The sequence below is a fragment of the Pan troglodytes genome, chromosome 14 (assembly GCF_028858775.2).
Source record: "Pan troglodytes isolate AG18354 chromosome 14, NHGRI_mPanTro3-v2.0_pri, whole genome shotgun sequence".
In the NCBI taxonomy this organism is placed as follows: Eukaryota; Metazoa; Chordata; class Mammalia; order Primates; family Hominidae; genus Pan; species Pan troglodytes.
Genome location: NC_072412.2, coordinates 23,020,923 through 23,046,871, shown reverse-complemented (window position 1 = coordinate 23,046,871; position 25,949 = coordinate 23,020,923). Strand labels below are relative to the sequence as shown.

Genomic DNA, 25,949 nt, shown 5'->3' with positions numbered 1-25,949 from the left:
AGTAATATGGTCATTTATTGAGTGTTGTGTACTGTACCTAATTGTGTGTGTTAGGCTTTCATATGACTGGCGGCACAGTAGTTTTGTTTACACCAGCATCACCACAAACCTGTGAGTAATGCCTTGTACTCTGACATGACAGCTACAATGTTACTCGGTGATAGAAATTTTTCAGTTCCATTATCATCTCAAGGGACCACCCACTGTAGCATATGTGGTTCATTGCTGACAGAAGTGTTGTTACCTGGCTTGTGATTACTTTAAAGGAAATCCTAGCCCTCATGTCATCTCAGTCTTATACGTTTATTATGTACTTTTGAAAAGGATGAACATCTTCTTACATAACTCTTGTATCATTATTACCTAATAAAAATTTAATAGCAATTTGTTGGCATCATTTAATATCTAGTCTATATTCGTATTTCCTTGGTAGTATCAAATCAGCTTTTTCCCCCGTTAGCTTGTTAGAATTAGGACTCCAACAAAGCCTCCACATTCTCTTGGCTTTTCTGTCTCCTGTCTCTTACTTTAGAGCAATTCCCCATGCCTCATGCTCTTCTTACTCTCTTTTTTGTCATGTTATCAGCAACAGTTGTTGAAGAGACCAGGCCATTTGTCCTACAGAATTTCTAACTTTCTGGATTTATCTGTGTGCTTCCTTGTGGCATCATTTCACTAGTTCCTCTCTTCCTATCATTCCTGTAAGCTGGATGTTACATATAACAACTCACTGTTAAACATTTCCCGTTTTTGGCATGGACACCCATAGGTGATGTTGTATACTATGTGTCACATCACATCAAAAGATGTGAAATAGCTGAGCATGGTGACACATGTCTGTAATCCCAGCGACTTGGAGGCTCAGGTAGGAGGATCACTCGAATCCTGGAGTTCAAGGCTGCAGCAAGTTATGGTCATGCCACTGTACTCCAGCGTGGGCAACAGAGTGAGACTCCATCTCTTAAAAAAAAAAAGAAAATTAAAAAAAAAGACATGAAATATCAGTTGCCCACAGAGGGTGATGTGAAGATGGACCCCTAGGTAGATTGATGCTGACAGGATCTCTGCAGTCTGCGATGAGGGTTTCCCTCTCAGCTAGAAAGGGATCTCTGTGGTGTTCCCAGCAACATGGAAATGTCCAGTTTTCCCTCATTTACCCAGTGGCTTTAACACCCATTGATAGTCTTCATCTGAGTCAGTCATTCTTTTTAATTACCAATTCTCAAAATAAGGATTTATTGTAATAGTTTTCTGAACTAGTGACAAATGAGTATTATCTGGCTTTCTCTTTGTAAAGCGTCATTATAAACTAATGGAATTCCATTGATTCATTGTGTTTCAGTCTATTACAGTCATTTTGGAGGGATGCCAAATCTGTCATAACTTGGCCAATTGCACTGAAAAGTCAGTCTTTTAGGAGCTTGTTGAGTGAGACTCAAAATACCTGTGTTTATTATTCCCAGTTGAGTTTGAACCACTTGCTGCATCCCTGCAGGACAGAAAAGGGGTGGTGATTTCTCCAGTTCTGAGCCAGTTGTGTCTGCAACCTGGGGAGAGGTCTGAGAATAGGGTCTGTTGCTAGACTCAGTAATTCAAAGAGGCTTGGAAAAGCTCCTTAGGCAAAGCAAATGGCTGTCTGGCCACTTTCCTTTCATCGTTTTCCACAAGGCTCTGGGGGAGAAAATCTCTGCCTATTTCCCTTTCGCTGCTGCCACTTGTTCCTTCTCACTAGGTTTTCATTCCTGCCTGTTCCAGGGCTAACCTGGATCCTCTCTCACAACGTTTCCACATCTCCCATTCTGTTCTTCCTAAAGCAAGAGGCAGCACATAGGTGTTATTTTTGGTTATTCTTTCCTACTGTTCAATTTTAGACATGGCTGTTTGATTTCACATTTTGATACAGCTTAAGCTGAATGAGAGACCATTGCAATAGAGGTCTCCTTGCTGTAGTGAGATTTGGCCCCAGCCTCTGTGGCGAGAATTCTGTCATCTAGTGGCACATTGGTGTGGTGTCATCTCTCACTGAAGTCAGGCCTACTGGTTTACTTTCCTAATCCCTAGGATGATGATGGAATTGTACTGTCTTTCTTTAGCTTTGATTTCTGTTAACCACAGTTTTCAGTGAACTGTGTTGCTGATCTGCACCATTAATGAAAATTATTTCCTGGTTGCCAGGAAGTTTGACTGGAGCAATTTTCTTGCCACTAGCTTCAGAAGTCAAGACAGAACCAAATTAGCAATGGTGGATTCTTTATAGAACAGGGGGAAAGGTCTTTTCAGTTCTATATAGTTACCTGAAGGGCAAACAGGTTTCCAGTATCATTCAGTTCCTTTACTGCTACCTTCTCTATGTAACCAAATAAAACAGTAGCTCTCCCTGTGGTTTTCAAGGCAGCATTTCAAAATGTCACCCAGCTATAACATGAGAATTATACTTAGTCATTCCTGATGCCAAAAATACAGTTTCATTTGCTTTTGATAAAGTTAAAAATAGTTTCTCTGACAGTACTGTCACGTGCTGTGTTCTTTACAAGTGTCCATTTTTTCCTTGCCCACACGTGCCCTCTGGCAGGACATCTTGTTCATTCTGTAACAAGCCTCTGTGGGCATTTGCCATTTGGTGCACATGTTCTCTGTCACATTTGCTCTCACTCACTGAATAGAATAAGGTGAGACTGAAGCTATGTTTACCTGTGTTTCAACCTGGATTCTCTGACTGTACTTGATTGTGTTTTATATTTTCACTAAGTTTGAGGCCATGGTGTTTGGACGTAATATCCAAGTTCTTTCTTTACCTTAATTCCAGGTGCGTCAGAGGTTGAAATATAAGTCTGACTCATAGAGTGTGCTTCATAAATACAGTGATCCATTGACTTTTTTAAAATTCAGTTTACAATGATGAATTCTTCAGTTGAAAGTCTCTTCTTGACTGATATTTCTGTGCTCATTTCAATCATAATTAGTGTTGGATGAAGATTAGATGAAGATTTTGATACATTACTAAATTCTATTGTTCTTAATTTAAAAGACCTAATTATACCATTGTATCATGTTGATAGTGGTATGTTCTGGTTCTTTGCTGAAAATCTGTAAACTCATATGTAACGTATTATAAACCAGAATAGCAGAGTGTTTATTGGACTTATTCAGTCACCTGTAGTGGATAACACAATTTTCTTCCACTTTCTTTCTTCAGAGCAATCAAAGGGTTCTAGAGATCCCTTACTTCTGGGTCCAGATCTATGGAATTCTTTACAAAAAATAGTCATAAAATTCTTGTAAAACTGTAGAAGAGTCTGAGGTGGTGACAGGGATGGCACTGAAGCCAAATCCTCAAAATGCATCTAAGCTGTGTCTCTGCTGGTTGTGGCTCTGCTGTGCTGTGAGGTCCTATATGCTGCCCATGGTGCTTTCCCACTGTCTTGGGTCTCTAGATGAGAGAGGAAAATGTTCTTATGTGTAGCATCTATGCAGATAAGGAAGCTGTGGATAGAGATGGTGCAGTTGGTTGTTCACAGTTCGGCCTCAGCCTCGGAGTGCTCTGTGGAGGCAGGCGGAGCCACATGAAGAGCCTGGCATGGAGGGCTGTACTGGGGCCTGTGACCACCCAAACACCCTCTGTGCATGTTTTTTCACTCCATGTTGAAGACGTGAGCTGAGAGCACAGCAGTCACGCCCTCCTGACTGGCTGGTCATGTGGGACTGCTCCTTGGGGCCCCTCAGATGTGGGTTGGAGCTGCGGGAAACACCCTGTAGCTTTTTGAATCTCTTCCACCCTCTCTGGACCTCTCTCCTTCTGGCTTTTCTTCAGGAAGGAAGTAGCCTGCATTTGGGAGAGTCACTGAGGGTGTGGAGAGGCATGTAGTCTCGCTCTGGATGGCTGAGGCAGCTGAGTGAGGACTAAGGCACTAGTGCTTGCTTGAGCTTGTCTGCCCCATTTGCTTGAATCCCCTTGGGCCTTTGCTGCCCTCTTTCTTCCCCTTTGAGTGCCCTCCCCCTCTTCTAGGAGCCTCATCTTTCCAGGTGTGCTCCAGATGCTGCCTCTTCTTTGTAGTTCTCTCTGTTCCTCCCATTCCCAGCTTCTCCCCTCTGCCAGGTGTAACTGACCACAGCCTCATCTTTGAGCCAATGCCTTGTTTGCACTGCTCCTCTGCCCCTGATCATTTGGATTGGTCGTCATTATTGTTACAATGTGTTCATCTTTCCACACTGAGGAGTTGTCATGCAGGCACATGGCAGGTGATTAATGAAAGTTTACTGCATCTACACAGCTTCTTGACACAGTGTTGCATTTCTTTTTAGAGGTAAGGTCAGCTTTGGGGAATAGAAGGGAACTGGAATAGGAGTAGAAGAAGGGAACTGGAATAGAAGTAGAAACCGCTGGGTTTAGTCTTGTCCCTGTCCGTGTCTCTGTCTAACAGCAATAATAGTGGCTATAATTTACTGTGTGCCTGCTTTTCTCCAGGAACCATGTCAGGTTCATTGCATGTGTTTCTGTAATTGTTAATGGAGCCTGGAAAGTATTTCCACTTTACTGGTGAGGAAACTGAAGCTTCAGAAACCTAAGTAACTTGCTCAAAGCATGGAACCAATGAGAAATAGTATTTTCAAACCCAGGGCTCTTTCTTGTATTCCAGATTGCCTTAGACTGTCACAAGCCTCTTTGAGCCTGAGATTCCTCAAGTAAAACGAACAATAATTCTGGTAATAATTCTTGCTCCACCTGTCTCACAGAATCATGTAAGGAATAAGGAGATTCTTGATTCTTGATGTGAAAGTGCTTTGTAAATTGTGAAGCACCAAGACAATATAAGATAATATTATCTCAAACCACTATAGATCTTGCTTCACCAGTTATTCTAACTTTATCACAATCACCATCTCTTCCTTTGTATTAGCTTCAAACCCTTTGCCTGCAGACCTGCTAAGATATCTCTTATCTTACAACACAAATGATTACCCTTCTGTGACAGTTGGAGAGACTGGTACTATCTCATTTTTTTCCTGCCGAACTTCCCCCAGTCCTACTCTCTCCTGATGCCTCCTCTTTCTAATAGCTACAGTTTGGTTTATAGGCCTGTCAGTCTACCCAGCTAGTGTTTCCAGGTTATCAGCCACCTGCCAACATGAAATTCAGTAATTTGTTTTACTGCTCAACATCCGTGATGTCTGCAGTTTTCTGTTTGGGTTTTTTTGTTTTTTTGTTTTTTTGCTTGGATTTGAGATCCTAATGTCTGCAGTTTTTGACGGCGCTTACCATGTCCAGTTTCTTAAAATTCTTTCTTCAACACATACCCTCAGACTTCCTGTTCTCTCCTTTTTTATCACCACACTCATTTCTCTTTTTACTTCTCTAAATTGATCGTTCTCAATCTTTGTTCACTGTTAGGCTGCCGTAGGAGTCAATGCAGGGATGTGGTGTTCTCATTGTGACCAGTAGCTCCTCACTCTTGAAAGCATTTTGGGAAATGTGTGTAAGAATGAATGATACAATTACTGTGCTTCCTTTAGTACTTGCTTTAACTTGTAACAGATATTTGTGAAAAACTTCAGTACCTCAGCCTAAACAAAGATGTGCCCTCCTGATGATTTTTTTTCAACTTCCATGCTGTTATCATGCAGTTATAAAGGATGGTCTCAGGCCTTCTACTTAGTTGTTGTCGTAGCCTTGGGAAGGTTATTTACTGTCTTGTAAACCTGTTTTCTCCATTGTAACATAGGGTGATAGTATTTCCTTAAAGGATCGTTTTTGCTGTTAAATGAGATATGTATAAAGGGCTTAGCCCACTGTCATAGTGAGTACTCACCAAATGTTAGTTACCATCATAATCATCATCATCATTTGGTAGTGATAGTTTTCTGTTTGTAGATTAAATTTAGGGAAAAATGGGCAACATATTTGCAATACAGGTCAAGCATTTCTAATCTGAAATGCTTCAAAATCCAAAACTTTTTGAGTGCCAACATGACACCACAAGTGGATCTCATGTGACAGATTGTCGTGAAAATACAGTTAAAATTTTGTTTCGTGCACAAAATTATTTAAACTATTCTGTAAAATTACCTTCAAGCTATGTATATAAGGTGTATATGAAACAAATAAATTTCGTGTTTAGACATAGGTCACATCCCCAAGATATCTCATTATGTATATGCAAATTTTCCAAAATAGAAAAAAAAAATCCAAAATCCAAAACATATCCCAAGCATTTTGGATAAAGGATACACAAACTATATTGAACTTCCTCTTGCTATAATAATCATGAATCTTTGCATTTTAAACTGACCTACATGTCACTGCCAGAATAATCTTTCTAAAGCACAGGATTTTGTCATGTCTCTCCTCTTCTTCCTTACTACTAATAGCAGCTATTCCCCCATTGTATGCATTCTGGGGAGATCCAGTAAATGTTGGCAAAATAAAGGGCATATCTCTATTCTTCTCCTCTCTGGTGCCTTGCAAAATTAAGAAAAAGAGCATCAATATATCTATATCTATATGTAACAACAAGACAGATCAGGAGGGCAAGGCAGGAGGAGGGGAATCAGTAAATATTATCTAAAATTGCTAAACCAATAAATAAATGTTTATTTTAAAACCAATAGAGGCCCGTATCTACCAAAAGTATCAAAATTAGGAGGCAGGAGAATCGCTTGAACCCAGCAGGTGGAGGTTGCAGTGAGCTGAGATCATGCCACTGCATGCCTGGGTGATAGAGCATGACTCCGTCTCAAAAAAAAAAAAATTAAAAACAGTAGAGAAACCACCAGAGAAGCTAAAATATAGACTATAAATATCACTAATATATCAAATTATTAGAAAGAAAAAGGAAATGCAGCACACATAGCTAAAGAAGGAAAATAAAGGAAGCATTAAAAGAAACGTAACAGAATTACATTGGCGAGAGTGAGGGCACTAGGTATTTTCATACACTGCAGGTAGGAACGTAAGTTAGAAACAGCTTTTTTTAGAGGATAATTTGGAAATACATATCAAAAAACTTAAGATCTTGTACTCTTTGCAGCAATGCCATTTCTTCAGTTTATCTTATGGATAGGCTTGTGTGGGTGTGACAAGGACATTTCACTATGGCATCACTTTAACAGATAAACTAACAGCAGCTTACCGTCAGTTAAAAGGAACAGAGGCAGACCAAGGCAGGGAAGTGAGCTCTGGGTGTGGCCTAACGGGATGCATTTTCTGTAAAAAAGTTAAAATCAATAATAAAACTGATGAAAAGTCTGGGTTCCTTTAATATCCCCATATGTGGGAAATTGCAAAAGATGTCAGTGGTCGGATACTTCCCCCATTGATGCTTTAGGCTCTCATTGACCTTGCCTCCTCTGCTCATGTACAACACAACAGGAGATGCATGAAATAAGCTTTGTCATGTGTTTGCTGTGGATGACTCCACCCGTGAAAGAAAACAGACTAGAGCTTTATATACTAAACTGGAAAGTATTCCAAGTTATATTTTTATGAAAAATATATGTGTAAAAATACATATCATTGATATATTTTTATGTTAAATAAAATTGCGAGATAGTGTGAATGGTATGATTCTATTTGTGCCAAAGTAGGTTTATATATACATAAAGTTTACATGCATAAACTTCTAAGAGTGTGCATAGGAAATGCCTGGAAGGATACACAAGATATTTACCTCTGGGCGTGGGCATAGTGAGCCAGGGGACAAGACAGTATACTTTTTGCCCATTGTTACTATTTTTGAGGTGTTTTTATTTTAAAACAGGCAGTTTAGAAATTCATTTGTTCCCAATCATTTTAGGGTAATATTGTAATATTATATGAACTTATATTCTATACTTAAATTTTTTTTCCAAGATAAATTGTTTCCTTGAATTTTGCCCAACACATAATGATTGTCATGGTCATTGGATAAGACAGTAAATATTTTTAGGTTATAGTTTAGTAAAATAAGCTGTGTTACTAGCTTTACTGTGTTTCTTTTCCATAAAAATAAATAGGTTCATTATAATCTTAAGAAGGGTAGAATTTTAATATGTAAAGTTTCTTTTTATTCTCCTTTACTTTTGTGTTTTTATTGTCTGGAAACAAAAAAATGAATTGCTTTTTATAACCAATTATAGTTTAAACTTTCTTGCCTTGGTAGTAGGTTCTATGGGAGGTTTCTGCTCTGGTAAGCTGTGATTCTCTATGGCTGCCTGCCTTTCTTTCCAGTTTTGGGGGCAGCAGTTTGCTCTGTGGCCTTGATTCTCTGCTGAATCTAAGAAGATTCTTGATTTTCAGCTTGTTCAGCTTCCTGCTTGTTAGGATGGAGTGGTGACTTTCAACCTCCTCATGTGCAGGAGTGGAAACCTCAAGCCTGGACCACTTCCTTTTACAGTTTATTTTCTCCCCTCTTTCCATGCACTCCTTTCTCTCAGTTCTTCAGTACCTCTGAACTGTTCTGTGTCTTCCTTCCCAACCCTCCCTCTGGTAGTTCAGGGGTCTGCCCTTTACCCTCTTCTCTGCCCGCATCGCCCTTCCCTAATGGCCCTGTCTCCCTCTATGGCTCTAATATCTGTACAGTGAAGTCTCCTTGTTCTCCTTAGCTTTGGGTCCTGAGTGTCTGGCATCTCATGGGCACTTCACAGTCGGTTCCTCCAAAATGGAGTTTATTTTCTGTGAGCCCTCCATCCTCCTCCCATCATTGCACCTCACCCTCCTCTCTTCTCCCACAAACACACCCAGATTCCCCTCTTCCTTTTTTGTGTTCATTGTGCCGGCTGATTCAGTGACTCTACCATCCACTTATTTGTCCAAGCCAGAAACCTGAGTGTTATTCTAGATTGTTCTGTCTTTCTCATCACCCTCCAAATCCAATCACTCACACAGTCCTGAGACGTTTGCATCTCAAAGGAAAAACACATTCATCCCTGACCCCACTGCCCTCTGTCAGAGTTCACCCTCTGAAGCCTGGAAGTCTGTCCTCCTGTCAGCCCTCCCTGCCTCCTGCATTCCACCCTCCATGCTGTCCACTGTGCAGCATTCCAGAAAACATCAGATGCTCCCCTATGGCCTACAGAAGCTGTCTCCCAAATGGCGTCTGTAAGCAATTCATTGAGAGTGTAGTCATAAAATATTAGAAATTCTATGTATATTTATTTTTCTTTATCTCAACTTATAAAAATGTCTGCTTTTCTTTTTGCAATGTGATAAAACAATACCACATGCATATACTTTATGAGTGTACTAATAGAAGGTTGAATACTCAAAAGTTATTTTAGTGTGCATTGGTGAGGAAGCTTAGAGGCCATGGCCTATGGTGCATGGTCCCAGTTCCTCAGCTTAGTGGACCAGGCCCTCTGTTTTCTGGCCCCTGCCTGCCTTTTCCAGACTCCGCTCCCATTCTTTCTACATTTATCCCTGCACTGGTAACTGCTTCATCTTTAACCACATCCTTTCTAGAAGTTACCAGGCTATTTTATGCCATCATACTTTAGTTATACTGTCGCTTCTGCCTAGAATTCCTATTATGATTCCCATTTTCCATTCCTCATCCCAGCCCTGCCTTGCAAAGTCTGATTCCTTTTTTTTTTTTTTTTTTTTTTTTGAGATGGAGAGTCTTGCTCTGTCGCCCAGGCTGGAGTGCAGTGGCACAATCGCGGCTCACTCAACCTCTGCCTCCTGGGTTTAAGCAATTCTCTGCCTCAGCCTCCCGAGTAGCTGGGATTACAGGCACCCGCCACCACACCCGGCTAATTTTTGTACTTTTAGTAGAGACGGGGTTTCACCATGTTGGCCAAACTGGTCTTGAACTCCTGACCTCATGATCCACCCACCTCAGCCTCCCAAAGTGCTGGGATTATAGGCGTGAGCCACAGCACCTGGCCGATTCTTTCTTGATTCCTATCCGAGAAGCTTTCCCTGGTGCTACTCTGCACTCCACAAGTAAAGTCATCATGCTCTCCTTTGCCCTCCCATTGTGCAGTGCTCATTCGTGCATGCTTCAGCACTGTCTGTTGAGCGCCGGCCGTGTGCCCACTGCACCAGGCCCAGGACACAGTGTAGTTGGTTCACTTCTCTGCCTCTTTCAGTGCCAGCTGCTTAGACACAAAGGCTCTTCATTCTTCTCTTCCAGCACCCCGCAGGTTTGCTGACAGCATGCTTGAGTGAACGAACCAGGGAGCGAGGGCACTGGATCATGAACGTCTCTTTCAACACTAGGATTCTGTTTAAAGAAAAATCAGTCAGAAATTAAGGTGTAAATTTGTGGATGTCCATAGCCAAAGTCTCATTTGTTGTGCAATTTATGTTCACTTACTAAACTCATTCATTTATTAGTAACTATGTTTTTATATTTTTATATATAAATTTGTTGTGGGGACTCATTTTATGGAACGAAGTGTTGTGCAGTTCTAGAATCACAAATAAAGCCAATTGAAAAAAAAATGTGTATTTTGGTAATCCTAAAAAGTAGACATATAATGAGAACCCACAATATTCTAGAGCCATTATTTTTGGCTATGGCTATATATTTTGGCTTGACTTAATGATTCAAATGTAAACATTCAAATCACGTATTTTGGATTTGCTTTGGTTTATATTGGAATATATAGAACAGAAAAAGTTATTTTTGGGTGAAGAATAATTCACCTTACTAGTTATGTTGTCTTTAATTTAAGATATCTAACTATAAAACAGATAAGATCTGATTATTTATATTGCAGGCATTTTTTTCATAAATGAATATTTTACTGGATGAGAACTTTAAATTCACTTAATGTGCCTCAGGATTTTTATTCATTTAATATTTATGTATATAGGTCACAAGTTTCTAGAATATAATTCATAAGGTAAGAGTTACCATTATAACTGAAACTGATCATATTTTGCATGTAAGTATGTATAAGGAATGTATACAGTGAGCAGTTGAGACTGCTTAATTGGGTTAGTGAAAGTAAATAACAGGGAAGGGACAAAGGTTAGGGAATGATATATCTACCTTAATTACTGACTTATAACTAACACTAGTAATAATCAGACTGTCATTCTGAAGAAAACTGTCTGAAAACCCCTCAAATGATATAAATACACTTTTATGTTTTGAATCCTTCTTTAGCTCCAGTGATCTTAAGTATTAAATGAAAAGTTAATTGAATTTACCTTCAGAAATTGAAATAAACAAAGATGCTGTTGAACCTCTCTTCCTTCTCTTAGGTATAATATTGAGCCCAGCCTATATTGCCCGTTTTTCTCTCTTGGAGCATGCATGGAAGGCCTGAATATTTTGCTTAACAGACTGTTGGGGATTTCATTATATGCAGAGCAGCCTGCAAAAGGAGAGGTGTGGAGCGAAGATGTCCGAAAACTGGTGAGCTCCTCCTGCTCAGCCTGCAGTTGCAGGCATTTGCCTTTCGGTTGGGCAGTTGAGTCAACAGCAGTTTCAGGTTTACATCAACTTTGCCCTGATTGAGTGTGTCCCCTGCCTTATTTCTGCTTCACAAAAAAAATCCAAATTGCACTTCTGATTTAAGACACTGTATAAAGGATCCAAACATAAAACAGCAGAGTTTTCTAAAAAAGTTTTTTGGAACTTGATAGAAGGTTGAATATATATGCACCTTCATATATCCACAAATTCTATTTATAGGAAAATTGTCCTTTACTTTGTATATACCTTCATAGCTGTGTGTCCGTTTTGGTTAATTCCCAAATCCATTGGCTAAGTGACCTTTTTTCCTCTCCAACCCCCATCCCATGTTGTAGGGGCTTATATTTGCATCAGATATTAATTTACGTCCGTGTTCTGATTTATTTAACTTCTTTGATAATAACTTCAAACCTAGCAATCATCTTTCTCCTGTGAAGGCCCACTTTATATGAGGCATGAATATTTTAAATTTTTCCTCATAGGATTTGAGGCTTTGTTGACCTGTGTGTGTCACTAAGGCTTTGTATTGTTTTGTTGTTTGATTTTTGCTAGCATGCTTACCACACTGCTTTCTTCACTATATTTTAAGAAATGTAAACAGTCTCATTGTCTCTCGGCCACGTCTTGTGAGTGGAGAGTAGGTGTGGTGGTGGGATTGAAAGGAGAGTCAGGGTGGGAGGACATTCATCACTGCATTGATTTACTTCACTATCTGTATTACAAACTTCCAAAAAAGATAGAGATTGATAAAATGCTGAGATATAATAAAAAGAAAAATTTATAAGAGGAGACTGAGAGGACAAAATGCGGGTGATGAAGGGTTTCCCCAGAACTGCAGAATGTGCACTCCACCGGGGTCCAGCACTGTTGTCAGTTGCATTCACTTCTGTATCCCCAGTGTCTTGAAGAGTTCCTGGCACCAAGTAGGTGCTTAACAGATGTTTGATGAACAATAAATATATACTTGCAGGTAATTTTAAAGCACAAAATCGGGGTTCTCTTTGATGGAATCATTAAATTCTGAAAGAACAAAGAAGGCAAGATGGAGAGTAGTGATTGAGTCTCTCCTATAAGCTATGTCTCTTGGAGAGGGGATAGATAGTAATATTGCTGATTTTTAACTCAAGCTGGGAGCTGCATTGTGGTGTTTTCAAATTCAAGGGTTATAATTTGCTTGGGCGTCTATCACGACATTCCAGGATTTGAAGGAAAAATAATTTGCTCCTAAAATTGTCCAGCCAGCACTTCTTCCCAGCTCTTGTGGGTGGTTAGTAAAGGTATTGTAGAGGATAGGCAGTCAGGACAAAAGGCCCTCATGAGGAGGATTTCCTGTCCTGGACACAGAATTCCAAAACCAAAATCATTCAAGAGATGGAGCAGAAGAGGATGCGGGGAAAAGAGAATCTATCTCGAGATAATGTGGGGTGTAGAATGTAATTAAAATGTCTATATGTGTGGCTATGGATGTTTAATATACAGATTCTTGTGTTAGGGATTTTAGAGAATCAGATGGCCTCATTTACCACCAAATTTAAATTTTTTTTTCTAGGCTGTTGTTCATGAATCTGAAGGATTGTTGGGGTACATTTACTGTGATTTTTTTCAGCGAGCAGACAAACCACATCAGGTGATCCTTTCTTTATAAACTGGTCTCTCTAGAACTGATCAGCATTTCATTTGTATTGATGTGAACTTTGTATCATTTTTTAAATTCCATGACATTTAAAAGTTACTAATGATGGTTACCAAATATATACATTTGAAATTAAGATAGAATTTTAAAATTAAAAAGTTTATGGAAATAATTACATCAGTCTATATTTGTCACTTTTATCTGGGTCATGGTATTAATTATAGTAACAATGACAACTGACATTTTATGAATCCTTATTTGTGCCAAACAGTGCACTGAGTCCGTTATACACATCAGCCTTTTAATGTTCACCTCACCCTTTTGACTAGTTACTCACATTATGAGGAAACTGAAGCCATAGAGGTTAAGCTACTTGGCCAGAAGTGCTAGGACTGGAAGGCATACATCCTGAGCAGATCCCCAAGTTTTAACTCTTTTCCATACTCGACAATGAGCCTATTCTAAAACTGCGGAAGATATTCCATGTGGAAACCTTACCAACCACCAAGTAGCTCCTTATGTGGAAGACTTGAGGCAGCTCATCTCCTTTTCTTTAGCATTGGCCGACTTTGACAGCCAGTCAGCTTTAGCAATTTCATGTAGCTTGATGGGAAATGTCAAGAGTTTAGGTTATAAGTTATAACAGAAATAATGTACCTTATGTTTGAATAGTGATTCACAATTTCCAAAGCACAGATTTTAACAGATGTGAGCTTATGAATTCTGGACAGCCACTGTGGGATTTGACAAGGAAGCATTTTAGAGATGAGGCTTGCAGAAGCAAATTATTTTCCAAGATGATTTGTCTAGTAGGTGTGAAAGGTAGGAACAGGGTGCAGGTCACCAGACTCTGAGGCCAGTGTTCTTCCTCTTTGCTTAAATGGGTGGGTGGTGGAGACTCAACTTTAGTGATTAGGAGCCCTGGCTCCTAATAGTCAGCCTGGGTTCAGATCCAAGGTGTGGCAATTCTAGCTAGGTGTCCTTGGACATGTTATTTAATAATCCTAAGACTAGTTTTAGTTTTATCATCTGAAAAGTGAGATACCTGCTACATAGGGTTGTTGTGGAGAATAAGTGATACAGTGTATGTGAGTCTCAGTGTAGTGCCTGTTTCAGAGTAAGTTATTCTGGCTCCGGATCCCTTGCTTTACACTAGTTTAGATCCCATCTCGTTCAAGTGATAAAAGTCAAGAGAGGCTGGGCGCGGTGGCTCATGCCTGTAATCCCAGAACTTTAGGAGGCTGAGGCTGGCAGATCACTTCAGCCCAGGAGTTCAAGACCAGCCCTGGCAACATAGTAAGACTCCATCTGTACAAAAAAAAATCTAAAAATTTAGCTGGGTGTGGTGGAGCACACCTGTAGTCCCAGCCAATCAGTAGGCCAAAGCAGGAGGATGGCTTGAGCCCAGGAGGTCCAGGCTGCAGTGAACTGCGATCACAACACTGCACTCCAGCCTGGGCAACAGAGCAAGACCCTATCTTAAAAAAAGAAAAAAAAATAGCCAAGAGACATGGAAAGTACCTACTAGTTCATTATCTGACACATAGTAGGGACTCAGAATAAATGTTAGTGTCCCTTCGTAAGTTCTTTGCTGACTTTGTTTCCAGCTTCTGGCACAGCATCATTTCAATGCATGTTTTGGGACCAAAGTAATGAGTTAATCCATAGAAACTGAATGTGTTCTTGATGTTTTAAAAAATTAAAATTTTAGCAGAATAAAAAATGTCAAGAAAAGGTGTATATATGTAAATAGATAAAATAAGAATATAATTAAGTTAAAGTTTGCACTCACACATTTTTGGTGAAATTTTATATTCATTAAGACTGTTTTACTCTTCACATTACCAAATACTTTCTTTTCCTTTTATGTTTTCTGATTCTTAAAGGATTGCCATTTCACTATCCGTGGAGGCAGACTAAAGGAAGATGGAGACTATCAACTCCCAGTTGTAGTTCTTATGCTGAATCTTCCCCGTTCCTCAAGGAGTTCTCCAACTTTGCTAACTCCTGGCATGATGGAAAATCTTTTCCATGAAATGGGACATGCCATGCATTCAATGCTAGGACGTACTCGTTACCAACACGTCACTGGTGAGCCATGAGGAGGGCTTTTATTTACTACAGTCCTTTACAAACATACATTTTCTTTGAATTGGGAAAGGGGCTTTTTATTTGGAAAATGTGATCATTTTACCGTGTCCTGTGGTCTTTATCTCAGATTGCCTCATCCTGCCCTCCCCATGGTTGTGCAGCCTGATCTTCCATGCTTTTTTCCATGCTTGCTAACAGCTTTCACCAGGGAATAATCTCAGTTGTCTTTCAAGTTTGTCCCTTTTTACATTTTACAGTGTTTTATATTGAATTTAAGTTTGTGGCTATGTGTGTGTGAATAAAAACGTATCTCCTTAATACCTCCCACAGAGTTAATAAGTAAGTGAATGAATGGTCTCTCTTTATATTCAAAATCAGAAAACAAAATAAAGCATGCTTAAAAAGTATGATGAAGTCCTTTTAATTTTTCATATACTTTCCCCTGTATAAAATCATAGTTCTGCTTTGTAGTTTTTATGCTGCTATGTGGCTATATTTTGTGATATTACAGACTTCCTTCTTCATTGTCTTATCCTTAAGTCTTAAGCTCCCTATCACATATGGTCAGCATTAGACCACTAGTGAATTGTTGGCATCCAGCATTTGTTAACTAACTTTACACACAGTATTTTGGACAAGGAGAAGGTATTGAAAAGACTGTAGGTGGGCTGAACACAATCGTTAAATGTCATCTAAATTTCTTACAGGATTTGTTACTTTAAGTAATTTTGAGTTTAAAATATTTCTTTTCCTCACTGAGAATTGACTTTGTTACAAAAAGCAATAAATGGATAAAATAAAGTACTTGTAAAACAAAGGAAGGATAAAAGTATTAGGTAATGGAATTTAGTGAATTAAATACAAACGCTATATTAATATTAGAAATGTTTTAATCTGTTTCATGTATAGCCAGCATAGCTGAAGACAGGTTTGTTTGTAAAAGGTGTGAGCCATTGCTTTATAAGGTGTTTTAGCAGCTGTGCAAATATTTTGTTTTAATTTTGATATAAAGGAAAATATATAGGATTATAATAAACTTTTCTGCAAATATGTACAGTAAATTTATAGAAGAAAAATATTGATTTAATGAATTAAAACTTACAGTTCATCAGAAGTACAAATAAAAGTTTTAAAGGGCACACAAAAAGTAGATAAATATATTGATTTGATTCATGCCAACTTTTTTTTTTTTCTTGTTTTAGGGACCAGGTGCCCTACTGATTTTGCTGAGGTTCCTTCTATTCTGATGGAGTACTTTGCAAATGATTATCGAGTAGTTAACCAATTTGCCAGACATTATCAGACTGGACAGGTAGGAACAGTAGTAATATTGTCGTCTTGTCCTTTGGGTTGTGATAGTTGGCGTTTATGACATCCTGGATAAATTGAACTCTTCTTGCTTTTCAGAACTCACCCTCTGTTAGTAACAAACCTTTTATTGCTTCTTTTTTTCCTGATTCCCTATCTTTTCTTTTGCCAGTCTATTAAATCATAGTCCTAGCATATAGTCATGTGTTGAAAAATAGCTACCCTTTATTATATGCCTGGTAATCTACCATTTAGTCCTCATAACCACCCCATAAGGAAAGCACTTTATCCCCATTTTCCAGATGAAGAAACAAGTTCTGTAGTAGAATAGGCATTCGAGCCTGTCTCACTTCTAAAAAGCCTTTGCTTCTGAATATTTATTCTCTTGGTCTGAATTTTTATGTTGTCTCATTAAACTGAATCCAGTGCCATATTTTGCCAGTATGCGTAGCATCTCTGTGATGTTTAGTCTGAAAAGTCCTTAATTTTAAGGCTTAAATTTCAATGATGCATTCTAATATTAAAGATTTTTAAATTAAAATGTGAGGTACCTTACACTAAGTTAGCTGTAAGTTGTCAACATTGTGCTGTTTACTGTCCATGTGTACATTGGAAGATGCGTTCTTTCCCTTCCCTCCAATTCTGATTATACTAGAACCGTATTATGTGAGGTGATGTTTTTCCCCCTCAGACTGTATGTACTCCCGGTACAAATGTAAATTGTATTCATCTGTGAATACTTAGCACCTAGAATCAAAAAAAAGCACTGAAAGAAATTAAATGAGGGGACGAATAGAATTAGAAACAGAAGGACCTTAACCACCTTTATTTGTGACTCTTCTCATTATGTCTCCAGATGTGTAATATTATTTGGTCATTTTTTTTTTTTTTGGACTTGATTTTATCTGTAGAATAATCAGTGATCTTCTGGCTGGCACAGTGGCTCATGCCTGTAATCCCAGCACTTTGGGAGGCTGAGGCAGGTGGATCACTTGAGCTTGGGAGTTCGAGACCAGCCTGGGCTACATTGTGAAAGCCTGTCTCTACTAAAAATACAAAAGTTAGCCAGGCGCGGTGGCACATGCCTGTAGTCACAGCTACTCAGGAGGCTGAGGCAGGAGAATCACTTGAACCTGGGAGGCAGAGGTTGCAGTGAGCCGACATTGCGCCACTGCACTCCAGTCTGGGCAACAGAGTGAAACTGTTAAAAAAAAAAAAAAAAAAAAAAAGAATAATGGATGATATTCTGGATAAGTAATCTGAGTGACTCTTCAACATAATATATTTCAGTTATTACGGTGGCAGATTTGTGATCCAATTAACTACCCATCCATTAATCTACAAAGAATTGTTCTGGGAATTATGTAGACTTGGCCAATAACATAGAGAGGCATACCCTACCACGTGATAGCATAATCCATCTATGGCCGTGTATTTTGGGAACTGGGAATGATGAGGAGTTCAGTGATTGCTCCCTGCCTGAGGTGCCTTAGAGCCCTGTGCACAGGCAGGGCCACGAGGGCCCTGGGGGAACTGGGGAGGCTGGGGAGGAGAAGTGCAGGAGGAAGGAGGTCTGGGAAAAAGAGAAGCGGCATTCACCAGTCAGCTCTCAGCAGTATTCATCTGTTCCACTAAAATACATTTATTGAGGACATAGGACAGAGAGGCCCTTCAGTCAGAAAACACTTGCTGAGTTTTAATATTTACCAGTCTGCATTCTCAGCATCCAAGAAACAGCCAAGAATAAGTCAGGCAACATCCCATTGCCCGCGGTCTTTAATTCCTAGGGGAACTGAGACAGAGCCTGACTAGGGTGTTACCGCCCGAAGGCAAAGCCCAGGAGAGGGGAGGAGCAACCTCTAGACTGCTGGGGAGGCCTGGCCAGGATCTGGGAGCTAAAGGCTGAGGAGAAGTTACACAGGGAAAAACACGGGCATATGGGTTGGGTCTTCTGCTGCTGGAGCAGCAGCCAGTAAAGGCTTTCAGGCGGGAATCAAATTTTTACTTCAAGAAAATCACCCTGGTGTCAGGGAGGAAGCGGATTGCAGGGGGTGCGGATAGAGCCTGAGAGGCTTCCTGGAGAGGCAGGCTCCGGCTCCGGGGGCTCGGCCCCTCTCCCCTCATCCCGGGCGCGCGGCCTCTCTCCACCCACCCTTGCTGGGTGGCCTCAGCTCTGGCGACCCAGCAACCCGCAGACAAGTACACGGCTGGTGAAGGGGTCAGGGTGGGAGGCAGGGGACAGCAAAGGGGCATCCTGCTTCCGAGGGTTCCGTAGGGTCAGGCCAAGGGAGGCGCCACTTAGTGTGGGAGACGTGGGGAGCATCACTGCCACCAGGAGGGGTTTCTGCGAGTTTGAGGAGTCTGAGGTTTCGGAGGTGGCCGCTGCCAAAGTGAGAGCGCGTGGTGCAGGGCTGGGGAAATAGGGTCTGGCGAGGGGTGCGAACACAGGGCGTGGGAGGACACACACGCAGGGGTGACTACACAAGAGGACCAGGAGCCTTGCACAGTAGTCATTTTTTTAAAAGTAAAATCTGGAGTGGAAATTTACCACAAATACAAATGTCAATTTTTTTTAAATTGCCATCTACTTATAGAACAACCAGGAGCAAAGAAAGGCTGGAGTCACTGCTCCAAGTGTGATGTAAGGTGCAAAAGGAGAGAGCTTCTCAATGCCTGTATTCTTACTAAATTATTCTGTAAGAAGATGCATTGTTGAACTAGATGCAAGAAAACAAGAGTAAACCCAAAATCTAATCCAAGATAGATGAGATAGGAAGAAAGCACTAAGCTGCTTTGAATTAATTCAAGTTTCAGACACAGAAGACGGATCCAGTGCCCTTAAGGGACTTACAGACATAGTCTCTAAAGAATCTAAAATTTTGTGATTCTCATGGAGAATGGAAAGCGTGCCCAAAGGCAAGAGACACGTAAATGCTTTGAGCTTCACAAGGGCTTGCCTCTTCTTGTCACTAATGAAGGCACCAAGGAGGTTTATTTTATTTTATTTTATTTTATTTTTAATTTTAAGTGCAGTCCTAGCCTTAAGGATAAGAAGTTAATTCTCTAAAATCCAAGTCTTTGTAAATAAATGGCATTTAATCTCACAAGGAAAAAATAACACGGTTGCATGTTTATGCCTAATTTTCTATCCTGCTGCCTTTCAGGAAAGGATTTTTTTAACATTATGAAATATATTCCAGAGAGGTCTCAGGTAGAGGATAATCAGTGACTTATTAACACCTACAGGTATTTTATCAGAACTATATCATAGCATAGTCAAAGAATTCCTTGTGGTGGAAGAATTAGAAGTATGCTTATCAGATTTGCAGGTGTCATGCAGCTGTCAGAGATAGCAGATACCAGAGGTGCTCATTCAAGATTCAGAACGTCTTGACAAGCTACAACATCAAAGCCAAAGTAGAATTTATTGTAAATTAATCTTGAAATCAATACCACAGGTATAGAAGGAGTACAAACTTGGCTGCAGTTCAGGTGTTTAGACATAATAAACTTAACATGGATCAACAGTCTGATGGGTTTTCCCATAAATCTCCTTCAATTTTAGGCTACCTTAGTGGAGCTGTGGTGCCTAAGGACCCAGAGGTCATTGTTTCTCTTCTCAGTGCTTGTAGATTTTTACCTTCCGCGTAACTTCTTCGCCGTTGCTCCAAATTAGCACAGAATTATATATAGGTGGCCTCATTCTCCTGGAAGCATGATTCTTGTCCTTCCTAAACCTTTCTAAGATGCAGCTTTCTTTTTTTTAATGTTTTGATCATTCTCTGAAAGTGGGATCCCCTTGTTATTTACCTATTTATATTTAATAGCTATATTAGTCTGTTCTCTGTTCCTTAGAATACCTGAAAATGGATAATTTCTAAAGAAAAGGAATCTATTTTTTACAGTTATGGAGGCTGAGAAGTCCAAGGTCAAGGGGCCGTATCTGATGAGCGCCTTCCTACTGGTGGGGACTCTGTAGAGTCCCAAGGTGGCTCAGGGCCTCACATGGCGAGGGACTGAGTGTGCTCACATGCTAGCTCAGGTCTCTCTTCCTCTTCTTATAAAGCCAGCAGTCCCACTCCCATGATAATCTCTTAATCCATTATAATCAATGGATGAATTAATCCATTTATGAGGGCAGAGCCCTCATGACCCAGTGATCTCTCAATACTGCCTGGAGAAGGGGTATTTAAGCCCCATTGGGGCTTAAATTTCAACATGGGTTTTGGAGGGGACAGATACTCAAGCTGTTATGCCCAGACCGTTTGTTCCCCAAAGAAGACCACCAGAGTCCAGAGTCAAAGCCAAGTGGCAAGGATCTTTACTACAAGTTCGAACCTGGTCCCTCCATTTCACCGCATACAAGAGGGCCCCGAACAATGCGAGTGTTTGCTTTTTTATAGCCTGAAAGTTACAGGGGAACAAAGGAATTCTTTTGGTTCCCGCTCTTTCAGTAAAACGTTGAATGGCTGTCCCCTCATCTGTCCCCTTATCGGAGACTTTCCTGGTGGTGTTTGTACTGGGCTTGTTTGTTTTGAGCCCGGGGGAAGTTTAAGAGATATATGGTGATATGTGGTGGGATGGGAGGATGGGATGTGTTTGTACTGGGCTTGTTTGTTTTGAGCCCGGGGCTGAGGAATGTGCACGGCTCTTTTCATTCCCCCCCTTTCTTTTCAGGTATTTTTTAGAGCCAATCTTGGGTCTTATAAGTCTGATTCTGTTTCAGCGTTTACAGGTTGGTATTGGGCTCTGAGGACCATGAGTTGTACAGTGTTAAACCTTTCTTTAACGAACCGCAAAATTCTATTAACAACACAAGGTCCTACGGTAAGCAGAAATAGTAGACTCAGCAGGGGTCCAAGGAAGGGGGCTAACAGAGAAAACATAGATGAGTTCCACCATTGGTCTGCAGCTGAAGCAAACTGCCGTGTTCTTACTTCTGTGCTTAACTTGCGTAACTGTTGGACTCGGTCTTCCACGAGTCCTGATTCATTTATGTAGAAACAACAGTCTTCCTTTAGAAACATACACGTTCCCCCTTTTTCAGCAGTGAGTTATGCTGCCGGCGCAGGGTGAGTTTTAAGGGGTTGTTCTTAGCTCTGTCCACAGTCCACGTGTCCGGTGCTTCAGCCGCCGCCGCCGTGATTGGCCCCAGAAGGTCGGAGGTTGGGTCCACTGGCTTGACGTGGGTGTAGTGGATCCACGACGCAATGCCTTCTACCTTCAGGGCGGTGGGTGTGGTCAGGAGTACTTGGAGTGGTCCTTTCCACCTGGGCTCTAGGGTCTCTTGTCGGTGTCGCTTAACCAGGACCCAGTCTCCCGGCTGGTACGGATGGGGTGTCGGTGGGGGACTGGTCTCATATAGCTCTCTCAGCTTGGGCCAGATTTCTTGGTGAATTTTCTGTAAGGCTTGTAAGGAAAATAAGAATTCAGAGACATTTTCTGTTTCAGACTTAAGCAGGTCATCTTTTAAGCTAGGAACCAGGGGTGGAGGTCTGCCATACATGATTTCGTAAGGGGTGAGGCCCAGTTTGTAAGGGGTATTACGGGCCCGGAACAGAGCATAGGGGAGAAGGACTACCCAATTAGCGCCAGTCTCTATAGTCAATTTAGTTAAGGTCTCTTTTAAGGTCCGATTCATCCTTTCTACCTGTCCTGAACTCTGGGGCCTGTAAGCGCAATGTAGTTTCCAATTTGCCCCAAGGATGGAAGCCAAGTCCTGACTTACCTTAGCGACGAAAGCGGGCCCATTATCTGACCCTATCTGGATGGGGAAGCCATACCTGGGGAGGATATCTTCCAGAATTTTCTTTGCTACGACCTGAGCAGTTTCTCTTTTGGTTGGGAATGCTTCAGTCCACCCTGAAAAAGTATCTACAAAGACAAGTAAGTACCGGTACCCGTACTTTCCTGGCTTTATTTCAGTAAAATCTACTTCCCAGTAGATACCGGGCCTGGTTCCCCTGAGCCTTGTTCCTGCTGCAGCTTGAGATTGGGGGTATGCGTTGCTAAGCTGGCAGACTTTGCAACTTGTCACGATACTGCTGGCCGTCTCAGCTATATGTCTGATTTTGAGCTTGGAGCGTCTGATCAGGTCTATCATCCGCCGGGCCCCCAGGTGAGTGGTTCGGTGGATGTGTTCTAACACCTGTTGTCCTAATTTTTCTGGTAGGATGGTTTGGTCATTAGTATCAGTCCACCACCCATTCTGGATTTGTTTCAGGGGAAGTTTGTCAATCCACTGGAGATCTTGTTCTGAATATTCAGGGAAATATGGCAAGTCCCGGGGGCCCGGGTCAGGGAGCTGGAGTGCAAGGAGTTGGCTGGGAGCCTTCGCCACATTTCTTGCAGTTTGGTCTGCCAGAAAGTTGCCTTGAGCAGTTGGAGTAGTTAGTTTCTGATGCCCTGGGCAATGTACAATGGCTAATTTTTCTGGCCTCCATAGGGCTGTTAGCAGGGCTAGGATCTCTTGCTTGTTTTTTATCTCTTTTCCTTCAGCCGTCAGTAACCCTCGCTCCCTGTAAATGGCCGCATGTATATGCGCCGTTGCAAAAGCATATCAGCTGTCTGTATATACTGTCAGCTTTTTCCCCGCCCCTAAGGTAAGAGCTTGGGTGAGCGCTATCAGTTCGGCCTTCTGGGCCGAGGTCCCCGGGGGCAGGGGTTCTGCCCAGATTACCTCAGTCTCTGAAGTTACTGCCGCCCCAGCGTACCTCTGGCCTTGATGCATGAAGCTGCTCCCATCAGTGAACCAGACGAGGTCGGCGTCAGGAAGTGGGCGGTCCTGCAGATCTTCTCGAACTCCGTGCACCTGAGCTAGTATCTCGGTGCAGTCATGGAGTGGGGCGTCCAGGTCCGGGTTGGGCAGCAGCGAGGCAGGGTTTAAGGTCGTTGGGGGCAGGAAAATTATCCTGAGAGGATTTAGTAGTAGTCCTTGGTAGTGGGTGAGCCGGGCGTTACTCATCCATCGATTAGGTGGCTGTTTGAGTACACCTTCGATGGCATGTGGAGTAACGACCCGCAATTCTTGCCCCATGACAAGTTTATCAGCATCTTGCACCATCAGAGCCGTGGCCGCAATCATTCGGAGACAAGGGGGCCACCCGGCAGCTACTGGGTCTAACTTCTTTGACAGGTAGGCAACTGGCCTCCACCAGGGGCCTAAGTTCTGAGTTATTACCGCCTTGGCGACACCCTTATTTTCATCCACGTATAAGTGGAAGGGCTTGGTAACATCAGGTAGTCCTAGTGCAGGCGCGGAGAGTAGGGCAGTTTTAATCTGTTGGAAGGCCAACTCGGCTTCGTCTGTCCAATTAAATGGTTGTTGCCCCCGTGTTGCCCGATACAAGGGTTTAGCCAGTTCTGCGAACCCAGGTATCCATAGTCGGCAAAATCCTGCCGACCCCAGGAACTCTCTCACTTGTCGGGTGGATTGTGGCCTGGGGATCTGCAGAACAGTTTGTTTCCGGGCGTCTGTTAGCCAGCGCTGCCCTCCCTTAAGCAGGTACCCTAGATATATTACCTCTGGCTTACAGATATGAGCTTTCTTTGCCGAGGCTCGGTAGCCTAGATTCCCTAGAGCTTGTAAGAGACCCTTGGTCCCTTGGATGCAAGCTTCTTGGGTCTCAGCAGCAATCAGGAGGTCATCAACATACTGGAGTAAAATTATTTCAGGGTGTTTACGTCGGTACTCACCCAGGTCTTCATGGAGGGCCTCATCGAACAGGGTAGGAGAGTTTTTGAATCCCTGCGGCAGCCTGGTCCATGTCAGTTGGCCACTTATGCCCCTATCAGGGTCATTCCACTCGAAGGCGAAGAGCTTTTGGCTCTGAGGGGCTAAAGGCAAACTAAAGAAAGCATCTTTCAAATCTAAAACAGTGTACCATTGATGTTTAGGGTTTAAGGTACTTAGGAGGGTATACGGGTTAGGTACAGTTGGATGTATGTCCACAACCCCCTTGTTGATTTCTCTTAAGTCTTGTACAGGTCTGTATTCTCCACTATTAGGTTTTCGTACCGGCAACAATGGAGTATTCCAGGGTGAGTGACATGGGCGTAGGACCCCTTGGTCAAGGAGCCGGCGGATATGCGGGGCAATCCCTCTCTTGGCCTCTAGGGGCATCGGGTATTGGCGTACCCGCACGGGGTCTGTCCCAGGCTTAAGTTCAATAAATAAGGCAGGACGGTGTTTTGCTAGACCTAAGCCCCCCGTTTCCGCCCACGCTTCTGGATACTGCTGGAGCCAAGTTGCTATGTCCTGGTCAGGGGCCGCTTTCTCCTGGTGGAGCCGGTACTCATCTTCTAGGTTTATAATCAGGATGGACACGGTTTGATTGTGGGGGTTGGTCACGACGGGCCCCTCAGGGAGGAAATGGATCTGTGCTCCCATTTTAGTTAGCAGGTCTCTCCGCAGTAGGGGACAGGGGCTCTCAGGGATGACCAGGAAAGAATGGGTTACATTCTTGGCTCTGAGGTTTACTGTTCTTTGTGTTGTCCATGGGTATTTCTTAACTCCTGTGGCCCCTTGTACCCATGAGGATTTGGAGGATAATTTCCCATTAGTTTTAACTAAGACCGAGTGCTGTGATCCCGTATCGACCAAGAACTAGACTGGGGACCCCTCCACTTGCAAAGTTACCCTAGGTTCGGGGAGGGGGTCCGAACCCCGTCTTCCCTAGTCTTCGTCTTGAGTGACTAGTACGGGTGTAGACCTAGGGGGTCCGGGTCCCTGTCCTCGTGGTTTCTTTTTGGGGCAGTCTCTTACCCAGTGGCCAGCCCCCTTACAATAGGCACATTGGTCTTTGCTCAGATTATCATGCCGGGGGGGCCGCCTAGGTTGGGTGTACTCTGGCTGTAGATACTCTTTCTGTACCACTGCTGCCAGGACCTTGGTCATTTTTTCAGTGGCCTTAAATTGCTTTTCCTCTGGAGTATCTCTGTTATTGTAAACCCGCTGGGCTATCTGAAGGAGGTCCTGAATCCGCTTTCCCTCCAAGTCTTCTAATTTCTGGAGTTTTCTCTTAATATCTGGGGCTGCCTGATTTACGAAAGACATTACAATAGCTGCCTGACTTCCTGGAGCCTCTGGATCTATGGGGGTGTACTGTCTAAAAGCTTCCATTAATCTTTCTAAGTAGGTAGCTGGGCTCTCTGTCTTTCCCTGCAGAATAGAATATACTTTAGCCAAATTAGTGGGCTTGCGAGCAGCTGCCCGGAGACCTGCCATTAGAGTCTGGCGATAAAGGTGTAGCCGTCCCCTACCTTCTGCCGTGTTGTAGTCCCACGCCGGCCTGGTCAGAGGAAAGGTTGCGTTTATGAGGTCGGGGTTGGCAGTCGGTTGACCGTCGTCCCCTGGGACGAGCTTTCTAGCTTCTATCTGTATTCTCTCTCGCTCTTCCGTGGTGAACAAAATTCGGAGGAGCTGCTGACAATCATCCCAAGTGGGCTGGTGGGTGAACATGACCCTATCTAGTAAAGCCAGTAAATCTTTGGGGTTGTCTGAAAACCGAGCACTTTGA

General features: G+C 42.2%; 1 protein-coding gene across 6 annotated transcripts in view; it reads left to right on the top strand.

The window, feature by feature from the left end:
* The window catches only part of MIPEP (mitochondrial intermediate peptidase), a 166,869-nt gene that overhangs the window by 36,942 nt on the left and 103,978 nt on the right, over positions 1 to 25,949 (top strand). For all 6 annotated transcript variants that reach the window (XR_010150380.1, XR_010150381.1, XR_010150382.1 and 3 more), the window contains exons 11-14: positions 11,186 to 11,339; positions 12,949 to 13,026; positions 14,919 to 15,123; positions 16,326 to 16,435. Coding sequence is in view for 3 of the 6 variants with exons in the window: in XM_024348473.3 (XP_024204241.1) it covers positions 11,186 to 11,339; positions 12,949 to 13,026; positions 14,919 to 15,123; positions 16,326 to 16,435 (547 nt within the window). In the remaining 3 variants the exon portion in view is untranslated. The remainder of the gene's footprint in view (positions 1 to 11,185; positions 11,340 to 12,948; positions 13,027 to 14,918; positions 15,124 to 16,325; positions 16,436 to 25,949) is intronic.